Source organism: Aethalodelphis obliquidens, unplaced genomic scaffold (genome assembly GCF_003676395.1).
Source record: "Aethalodelphis obliquidens isolate GAN/ISIS:26980383/991018 unplaced genomic scaffold, ASM367639v1 scaffold9, whole genome shotgun sequence".
NCBI lineage: Eukaryota > Metazoa > Chordata > Mammalia > Artiodactyla > Delphinidae > Aethalodelphis > Aethalodelphis obliquidens.
Window position 1 is genome coordinate 5,475,029 of NW_020837953.1, and position 10,737 is coordinate 5,485,765.

Sequence of the window (10,737 nt, forward strand, 5' to 3'; positions counted from 1 at the left end):
CAGGCCACACACGTAGCTTTTCTCTTGCTCTTTAGTTTTTGTTTTTTTTCTCTCTTGATCTTTGAATTAAGAGTATTTGTATGGTAGATTACAATTTGGGGAAAACACTGTATTCGTATATTTGGAGAGGTATAGAGAATAAGTGAGGGTTTATGTGGAACCTTGACAGTGAAATCTGAGGCAGGGACCTTCTTTTTTTACTTCTCCATTTCTTTTTTTTTAAAATTTATTTATTTTATTTATTTGATTTTTGGCTGTGCTGGGTCTTCGTTGCTGCGCGCCAGCTTTTATCTAGTTGCGGTGAGCGGGGGCTACTCTTCGTTGCGGTGTGCAGGCTTCTCACTGCAGTGGCTTCTCTTGTGGCAGAGCACAGGCTCTAGGCGCGTGGGCTCAGTAGTTGTGACATGCAGACTCAGTAGTTGTGGCTCGTTGGCTGTAGAGCACAGGCTCAGTAGTTGTGGTGCACAGGCTTAGCTGCTCTGTGGCATGTGGGAATCTTCCCGGATCAGGGCTCAAACCTGTGTCCCCTGCATTGGCAGGAGGATCCTTAACCACTGCGCCACCAGGGAAGTCCTACATACAATTTTCTATTTTTTTCTATTTTATTTATTTATTTATTTTTGGCTGTGTTGGATCTTCATTGCTGTGTGCGGACTTTCTCTAGTTGCGGTGAGCGGGGGCTACTCTTTGTTGTTGTACGCTGGCTTCTCATTGTCGTGGCTTCTCTTGTTGCAGAGCATGGGCTCTAGGCGCGTGGGCTTCAGTAGTAGTGGCAAGCAGGCTCAGTAGTTGTGACTTGCGGGCTCTAGAGCTCAGGCTCAGTAGTTGTGGCACACGGGCTTAGTTGCTCCGCGGCATGTGGGATCTTCCCGGACCAGGGCTCGAACCCGTGTCTCTGCATTGGCAGGCAGATTCTTAACCACTATGCCACCAGGGAAGTCCTACATACAATCTTCTATGTTGCTAATAGTCACCATAATGAAAATTATTTTGTCTTTGCTTGACCATATGACCCTTTATGATCATTCAGAATTAAGCATCACCCTTTAATCACACATAGATTTCTCTTCCACTCCCTTTCTCTTCTCTTCACCCTGGGAATGGTACTATTGCCCCTGTTTTGCTTGGATGGCTGTGACAGTACCATAGACTGGATAGCTTAAAGAGCAGAAATGTATTGTCTCAGAGCTACGGAGATAGAAGCCTGAAGTCAAGGTGATGCAGGGCGATTCCTCCTGTGAGCTGTGGGGCAAGGATCTGTTCCTGACCGCTCTCTTTGGCTTGTAGATGGCCGTCTTCATGTTCTCATGGCATTCTCCCTGTCTGCTCTGTATGCGTGTCTCTCTGTCCAAATATCCCCTTTGCAGCAGGTCACCAGCCATATTAGATTAGGACTGACCCTAATGTCGTCACTGTAATTTGATTACTACTGTAAAGACCCCACTTCCAAATAAGGTCATAGTCGGAGGTCCTGGGGGTTAGAATTCCAATATATGAAATTTTTGAGGTGGGGCATAATTCAGTCCTTAACACCCCGCATTTGTATATGAGGAAATTGAGACCCAGGCCAAGTAGCTGGAGATTTGAATTCTGGCCTGAGTGAATCTGGAGTGATACATTATCATCACATCCTGTCTTCTCCCCATGACTTGAAAATACCATGAACAAAGGGAAAAAAAATTATTTGATCTGAATTTAATTAGCGTGAGACAATGTTTGATGGTTATTAACTGCTAAATTTAACTGAGTTTGACTACTTGAAACCTGTGTAAATCATGTTATTTAAAAATGAAGTTAAGTACAGCACACTATACTTAGTTAAAATGTTTTATTGCTCTAAAGCATTTGCTAAGCCTGTTGCACAGACTCTTCCATTCTTATCTGAAAGTACCAGATAAGTACTGGTATTTATAATACAGTGACCTGTAGGCTTTATAGCATCCCATCAATTCCCTGGCAACTGGATCACACTTTATAGCAAAACCAATCAGTATTAGATATTGGTCACCAATTTTTATCTTGTTTGTCTCTCTTTTTTGTAGATTCCTTTTAGTTCTTCATTTTCCTTCTCCTGCATTAGTGATTATGGCAAGCCACACACAAACACTCACATGTACACACACACACTTGCACCCCATATATATATATATATATATATATATATATGTATACACACACACACACACACACACACACACACACACACACACACACACACCATTAGGCCCTAGGGAAGGCTAGAACCAGCATAACAATAACCGACTAATGTAGCCAGTCATGGTGCAGTTATACAGCTCATGGATACCTGTACTTGTGTCTCTTTGTCACTGAGTGCACTTGGGCAAATCACTACTCTTCTTAATTTCCCCACATGAATTAAAAAAGAAAACGATTTAACTTATGATCACTGCATCTCCCCAGTTGCTCTTACATCTGTGATTTGTTCGTTGTAGGTGCATAATAAATATCTATTGGACAAAAATGAATGAAAAGAAAGTGAACACATAGTTTCCATAGTGTGGTGTGAACTAAGGAAGATCCAAGTGACATTCCATTCAAACCAACATGAAGTGCTGAGAAAATCCCCAGTTATTTTCCTTTAGCTGGAAATAATCAAACATTGAAAAGACATTGGAATTGTAGAAAACTCTACATATGCTGATGCCCTCGCCTGCTTTAAAGGAAAGGAAGAACTGCCACGTGGGGACATAGGGCTACCCTAGTCATCTTGCTTCATTCCAATGTATTTTGTGGGGGCCATAACCATAGCTTCATGAATTGAGTGCACTCTGTATATGGTACTGTACCTCTAAACTTCAGAGTAACCCCTCCACTGGCCCCATGTTACAGATGGCCTGGAGAGGTTAGCAGCTTACCCAACGTCACGGGACTAAAGAGAGGCAGATGCAAACTTCAAAAGCAAATCCATTTAATCCCAAAAGCCCATGCTTTTCTTGATAGTCTGTATTGTCAGTCACCCGCTCCCATCTCATAAAAAACCCAAAGGCTTGGTGACGTTCATGATACGTAATCAGTAGCTCTTTGTGAAGTACATAGTAGACTTCTTTATTGGCCAAGATAACACTTGTCTCTCTCCTTCTTACAGAAGACACACCATCCCATATTCATGATACGAGTAACACCGATTGAGCATTTCAGTGTGCTAGGCATTGTGTGAAACATTTTCTCACACAGTATCCTTTTTATGTCATATCCCTGTGAGAAGTTAACTGGCATGTTTAAGGTGGAGACAGGACCCAGGTGTGTCTGACTCCAGAATACACACACGTGGAGCTATACCATGCTCCTCTTTGCCATGTGCTTCAGCAGCCAACAGATGGATTGCTACCCCCTTTAGCCTCATACTTCTCGTCTACGCCTAGTAATGCTTTTGAATAGTGCTGTGCGTTAAGATAACCTGAGAGGGTCTGAGACTAGCAGTGAGTTTCAGAGAGGTGTAGGAAGCAAGGAGGGGAACAGGCCCAGCCTCTCCTGGAGAGCAGGCAGTGTTTATTTGAGTTGTGCTGTCCTGGACCTAGCTTGGCGTCCAGGCTGTGAGAGACTTTCATACCTCTTATTCAGGGCGGATGGGGATGTGTCTAGAGAATGCAGGTTTTTCCTTGGGAAGATGCTTGTCATGTGTCACTGAGCAGGGAGCTTTAGGTGTAAAGTCCTGTTCTCCAGTCCCTCTTCCCCATGGCCGCCAGGGTGCTCTCTCTCAAACACAACTTGGCCATACTGTCTACCCCACACGTATTCCTTTATTTTGAGTGTCTGCTGTGCACCCAGCAATGTGTAGAGGATGAATAAGAAACACCATCCCTGCTGGCTAGGAAATCAGTCTTGTTGGAAAGCCATACCCTCAAAACGTAATTTTGGAGCTGGTTAGAGACCATTTAGGCTAGCTTTTCTTAGCAAGGGCTCTGGAGAACTGTGGTTCTTCTAGGTTGTACATCTCCCTGTTGAAACTCAAAAGTGAACTCTGATGAAGTCTCCAGGGAGAACAATTTGTGCCAAATATGCTTTGGGATATAACCGAATAGTGCAGGCTCCTCTCTTTAATAGATAAGGGGGCTTGGCGAGGAAAAGGGACTTTCTGAAGTCACCGAAGAATCCAATGCTGGGCTCCAAGACCCAGCCCTGGGCTTATTCTGCTGCACAGAGGCCCCCTAATGTTACTCCCCACTCTGCTTCTATCTCAGAACAGGCAGTCCTAAACCACATATTTTCTCCTGTATCTTGAAACCATATGTTTAGTAGGGTTTTTTTTCTCCCTTTCTAAGATAGGCCTCTGATGTTTGGTGTCTGAAATCGTTCTGTTTCTTTTTCAGAGCTGTTTTGGCAAAGACATTGGAAAGCTAGGTTCACAACGAGGCAGAAGAGAAAGTGAGAGGAGGCTTGTAGGTGTGGAGCCCTAGTAGGAAAGACGGGGTTTCTATGGGAATGTTACCAGCCCCCTAAATAGGGAGCTCTTTGAGGGCAGGAGCCCTGGTTTATTCATCTCAGTATTTCCCACTCCCAGCACAAAATAGACGCTCAGTAAACCTTCGATATTCAATATGCTTTAAAAATTTTCTTTATTTGGTGTACGCATATAAAAATTCCATTGTAAAACCCCTTGAATTCAAACATGAAATGGTCTTGACTTTTTAGAGTAGTGATTCCCAGATCGCCTTGGGATAGAATCATCTCAAGGTCTTATTATAAAAGGAGAATTCTCAGGCCCTCGCCGCAGAACTTCTGATTGAGTTATTGAGTGGGTTCTGGGCAGTGCCTGGAATGTGTTTTTTAATAAGTGCCCCTGATGGTTTGGATGATTGGCCAAATCGGAGAGTCAGTATCCAGAGGGTAACGTTGTTCGATCCCCCATGTCACCCTTAAAGACAGACATGAAAATAAGCACTGGCCTTCAGGCCTGGAACCTTAAAACAAACACACACACAAAGAGCTGTGTGCGAAGGAATACAGAAAGGCTATATGCAGAACAATTGGCCAGTATAGCCTGGGTCAGATGGAGAGGCGCGATGGATAGAAGTGATTTGCAAGCCTAATTAGACCTCCTCCCCAGTGCTCAAACCTGCAGCTCTAAGCCTCCTGCTAATTGGCAGTCCCTTAATAGATTAGGACCTGGCATCAGGTTTGCATGTTATTATAAACCACACACAGAAAAACCCAGTGGCTGAGGAACTCCTGCCAAACCCAGGCCTGGGTTTTTGTGAGGCTTTTGAAGCGCGCTGCTCTTTCAGGATTTTGTATAGTCAGTGTACTAAAAGGCATCAAACCACTCCTTTGGATGGGATTTGTGAAGGGCGAGTTTGTTCAATAATTAATTCCCCAAGACCCATTCTGTCATCTTGACGGACAGGCTGGAGCCCATATATGCAGCTCTGCTCTCAGCAGTCCTTGGGGCATGATAGGAGACATGATTTCTCATGGATCCTGTCCTATCCTTAGGAATCTGTCCCCCTCCCCTTGGTGCGCTTGCAGGGGAAGGAAGAAACGTTAAGAGCGCATCTGCTAGAGCTGGGCTGAGTGACACACCATCTCAGGAAATCCTCACAGCAGCCCTTCCAAACTGCATGACATGACGTGTTTTGCCAATGAGGACGTGGAGATCCTGAGAACTCACTAGTCCAGGGTCACACCGCTACACCTGGAGGAGAGGGGAGGGACTCGCACCTGGGTCTGCTCGCTGCAAACTACCACCGAACCAAACCAAAGCTGGAAGACCCTTTTTAATTTTTCTTGGTGCTTAGTTGATGAATCTGGGCAGTGTAAGAGTTTTTCTGAGACTCACATCCTGCGCGGGAATACTTGTTTGCATCCCTGGGTAATATATGTACTGTAAGTACACATCTCCCTCCTCAGATCATATAATAGGGTCCCTGCTCAGGGGTGAGGCTGCCGTCACAGAGAGCCTTGCTGCACGGAGGGACCGAGCGGGGCCGCAGAGGGTGGCTTTGCAGGAGTGCGAAGGCCTCTGACTGGCTGCTAAGGGCGCAGTCAGGTATGCCTGGAGCCTTTGAACAATTCCAGGGGCCTTGCCCTCTGCTCTTGTCGGCCCAATTAGGTTCCAGGGGGGCCTCCTTCCATTTTTTTCCAAGTCCATTTCCACAAAGGGAGAGCTGTAGGGGAGGCCGAGATTTCAATGAAAACCTTCCATTTTTCAGGCAGACATACCAGGCAGCTCTCATGGCGATACTATGGTGAAGGAGAATAATGTTATTTGGCATTCCGCCCTTTTAAGAAAGTGTATGTGTGTGTCGGGGGTGGTGATGCGGATGGACAGGCGGGAGAGGATAGGCAGAGAGAACAGTGTGGGCTTTGTAATTTACCGCAATAGAGAGGTCAGGTGGGCAGGGTCATGAGGAGAGGAGGGCTGCAGGGAAGGCCTCAAAGCCCCCTCCTTGGGCTGCAATACCTTCTCCTCCCCCTTTTCCTGATTCATTCACTTTGAGAGGTTGCAAAGGGGATGTTGAGGAGTTTTTATGTTTTTATTTGGAAGAAGGGCTCTAGACGTTCTGTCCCTCGGAGAGAAGCTGGCTCCTTGCTGCTTTGCAAGGATTAAGGGCCTGGCTTCCAGAACCGTGGAATAAACATCCCAGGAACTACCCTTTTCTCTCCACAGCTGAAAAATGCATCATGGAGCAGTGGCTTCCTGGAGAGTTCTGGCAAAAGAGCTTCCCTCCGGAACAATAGGGCTCCTATAGCAAGCCACCTAGGAGTTCTTCCCTGCAGCCCGCTCTCCCACGTGCATCTGGATGACCACATTTTGTTTCCCTGATCCTGGTGGGGAAGGGGCGGGGCTCACAGCCAGAGCCACCAAGGGCGGCCCCAGAGCACAAGGGTCTCTGTCTCGGGAGGGCTGACCCATTTACGAGAAGTACCCCTTCTGAGGTCCAGGCAAAGGCACCTAAACGTAGGAAATGTGATGGCCGCAGGGCACTGTGCAAAGCCAGCCTGAGCCAGCGGCGTTTCTGCCCTGCTGCTCTGTGACCTTATTTCTCATCTTCTGTTCTGGCCTTTGCAAAATCGAGCTGGTACTGCTTACTGGAAAGGATTATTGGGAGGGATAAATGAGAGCCAGCTCAAAGTGCCTAGAATAGTATCCAGTTTGCAGGAGTAACTGATGCTAATTCCCACCACCACCACCACCACCACCCCGCCCCCGCCTCTAACCCACACTGCAGTATTGCTGATAGATACCTACTTCTTTGAGCCAAGAGCTGCCGATCATGAATTTGGTTTGTATCTGAAGGTTTGCAGATTTGGGGATGTTTTCTGGGGCTGTTCTTTATAAATGAGCATCTTTGAACCCTGGAAGGCTTTGCTTGGCCAGGCTACCTTCACAGACTTAAAGTAGCCTGCTCACCAGTTACCCCAGCTGGGATAGTGGGCAGGAGGTGATGCCCATCTGCTCTGTAAAGATGCCATGGAAAGAAAGCCTTCAGTTTGTTCAGAAGATGCCCTGCACTCCTTGGATAAAGGTGAAAACTTTGGAAGGTCCATAAGACACCTGGTAAGACCACCTCTTTCATTTTGCACATGAAGAAATAGAGCCCAAGAGAGCAGCAGTGCAATGATATAGTTAGTTAGCAGCAGAGTTAATGCTGATGAATACAAGTTTTTATTATCAGTTACCATTGGTTAGTATTTGTTTTTAAGGTGGCCTTGGCTAGAGAAACTTTGACTAAATTCCCCAAACTCACTTGTGCTATCTTATCGCTACCAGGCATTACTTCACTGAATCGAAAACTAGTGTGGAGATCATTTTCCTTCCAGAATATTGGCTGAGCTGACCCAGCTCAGACTACTTGAGATTCTTTCTTGCTCAGTAGGTGAAAGGTTGGCTAATTTATTAGAACAGACACAAAGTAGAATGACCCCAATATATCTATCTGCCTTCAACTTACTATAATTTATAGCGATCCTAGTGATGATTAAGTTAGAAACCTTTTTCCTCCAAGGAAGAAATTTCTTCTGAATTGAACAACATTTCTACCTCTCAGTTTTTCCTTTTTCGCATCTTTTCAGCATCTGTGTGTTAGGAATTAGATAGGCTCCCTCAAACTACTTTTCTCACTTTGCCTTAAGAGTAAGAGGTGGGTAGGGGATGAGGGTGAAACTCTGAAGCAGTTTTTTGGGGGTGGGGGAGACTTCCCAGTTCTGGATTTTTCTTTTTGTTTGTTTGTATTGCTTTAAATACATCATTAGCATTCAAATAACAGCAAGGAATCTTTGAAATGCATTTATTGAGCTAGTCTATAAACCGGTATTGCACACCTATTGGCTGCTGAGTCATGTGCTAAAGGGCATCTTCCATGCTCCCTGAATATTTTAGAAATGCCTATGTGGAAGTTCCCGTCATGTGGCATCATGGGCAGTTGTCCCCAGAGTATGCCTTCTTAGAGGGCAGGGACCACTTCTTATTAATTTTTGTAGCTCATAATTCTCTCAGTGTGGAGTTTCCTCCATCAAAGCAGGCTTTTTCTCCTTCACTTTCTGGCCACCCATTGCAACTTGGAGAACTCAGTGGGGTATGCACCAAGCCTCAGATGTCTGGGAGAGAAGTTTGACTTCTACTTTAATCAGGTGTTCTGTAATGCCATTCACTCCCGGGATATGTCTAAAATGAAAATATAGCCTAGAAGGACAGCACAGAGAGAGGAAATAAACTACAAATTAAAAAGTGATTAGTGAGTGTTTAGGCAGAAGGTCAAAGGGATTATTTTGGACTTCAAACTTTTCAGCTTTCAGGGCTTGTATTCAGTTACAAAATTACATCCCCGAATTATTTGTGCAGGTGGCAGCTGTCAGATTTGAAGAAGGTTTCTGTGTTTTACAAAAGGAACATTGACAGGGCTGGGAGTGGGGAGTATGCTCCTGGGGTGAGGGCTGTCTTCTCCACCACGCACTGGAATTGCTCCAGTCTTGTGCAGCTCGAGTGACAGTCCTTGTCTGAGCTGACACAGCCGTGTCCAGGTTGGTCAGGTGACCTTCTTGAGGAAACCAGTCAAGCCGGTTGATTGGCATGGAAACAGTCCCGGAGAGTCGATTTTCAGACTGGGAGCGCAGGGAACGAACCTTTGTTAAATACCTACCATATGGTATTTCATCCTCACAGCTCTTCAGAGTGGCTCTTGGCGTCCTCTTTTTACAGTTGGGGCTCAGAGAAGTTAAGCAATTTGCTGAAGATTGCCTACATGATAAGTGGCAAACCCGGTTTTCAAATCCAGGTCTGTGGCTTTCTTGAAATCTGTGCTCTTCCTCTTACTGGGAACTTTCTTCACGGCAGAGATTCCCAAGAGGATCCCAGCAAATGGGTTAGGTCGGGGTGTGCTGAAAATGATCCTTTAGCCCTTGGCCTGCGAGGTAGGGTGGGTGTGGCACTGAATCACTCCTCAGTTTACCCCTTCCAAGTATGTTCTGATAGTTTCACCACCTAAATGTCTGGGGAACTCTGAAGATTAAGTGTCTTAGAGATCATCCAGTTCAACCACTCCTCTGAGACTTGAAGCTGGTTGGGTTCTCCATAATTTACTCCTGGTGCAATTGTCTGCTCTTTGTGAGGGTATGTGGTACTGTGTTGCTTTGGGAGATTGTGTTAAAAAAACAGGATTTGGGGATATGAGAGAGATTAGATTAAATTCAGAAACAGGGGGAGGTGTTGGGGAGAATCTAAGACGGGGGGGGTCATAGAGTGTACTGGGGGCGGAGCCATATCCTGGGAATTTTAGTCTGTTTCCTATACAATTATTCAGTACCCATGCGCTGAGCACCCACTAAGTGCCAGGAATTATTCTTTGTGCTGGGGATACAGAGATGAATAAAATATGGACCCTCTTCTGAAGAGACTCTCAGCTAGTGAGGAGACTTACCAGAAAAGATTCATTACAGTGATAGGGGGTGGTGGGGTCTCAGCCTTCCCATCTAGTAAATGGAATAAATGACACCTCAGATCTCTTGTAGTTCCAAAATTTTACCGGCGTATTACTGAAATGTTCCTGACTCCACTAGAGTAAGGTTTGTAATACCAACAATTATCTAGTGGATTTTAATTTGTAAATTCCTTCTCACTTGGCTTTGACTTTTTAGAATGAATGAGCTTCTATCAGAAAGAGGCTTTGTTTTCATTTTAATACTATTGCCTTGAAAAATAGAACACTCTATCACATAGACGTGTATAAGTTGGGTCCACTTCTTTCTTCTGAAGCATAACCATGTAATTTATTAACACGTCCACAGTGTTTAAGTGGCCAGTAAGGCAGATTCATTCTGGCCCTACCACCAGCTTCATGGAATAAACTTGCTAAGGCCTTTGTAGTTCAACAAGTCTTGGCTTCCAACCCTCATTCATTTTTTTTTCTTTTTAAACATCTTTGTTGGAGTATAATTGTTTTACAATGGTGTGTTAGTTTCTGCTTTATAGCAAAGTGAATCAGCTACACATATACATATATCCCCGTATTTCCTCCCTCTTGCGTCTCCCTCCCACCCTCCCTATCCCACCCCTCTAGGTGGTCACAAAGCACCGAGCTGATCTCCCTGTGCTATGTGGCTGCTTCCCACTAGCTGCCGATTTTACATTTGGTAGTGTATATATGTCCACGCCACTCTCTCACTTTGTCCCAGCTTACCCTTCCCCCTCCCCGTGTCCTCAAGTCCATTCTCTATGTCTGCATCATTATTCCTGTCCTGCCCCTAGGTTCTTCATAACCTTTTTTTTTTTTTTTTTTT

At 45.1% G+C, this 10,737-nt stretch overlaps 1 protein-coding gene across 2 annotated transcripts in view; it reads left to right on the forward strand.

Moving 5' to 3' along the window:
* The window catches only part of PLPP3 (phospholipid phosphatase 3), an 83,298-nt gene that overhangs the window by 21,389 nt on the left and 51,172 nt on the right, over positions 1–10,737 (forward strand). The window contains exon 1 of one of the 2 annotated variants that reach the window (XM_027108400.1): positions 2,293–9,236. The exons of the other annotated variant lie outside the window; for it this stretch is intronic. Within the exon in view, the coding sequence (XP_026964201.1) occupies positions 9,032–9,236 (205 nt within the window). The 5' untranslated portion in view covers positions 2,293–9,031. Of the gene's footprint in view, positions 1–2,292; positions 9,237–10,737 lie in introns of those variants that run through there. 2 annotated transcript variants of the gene reach the window in all.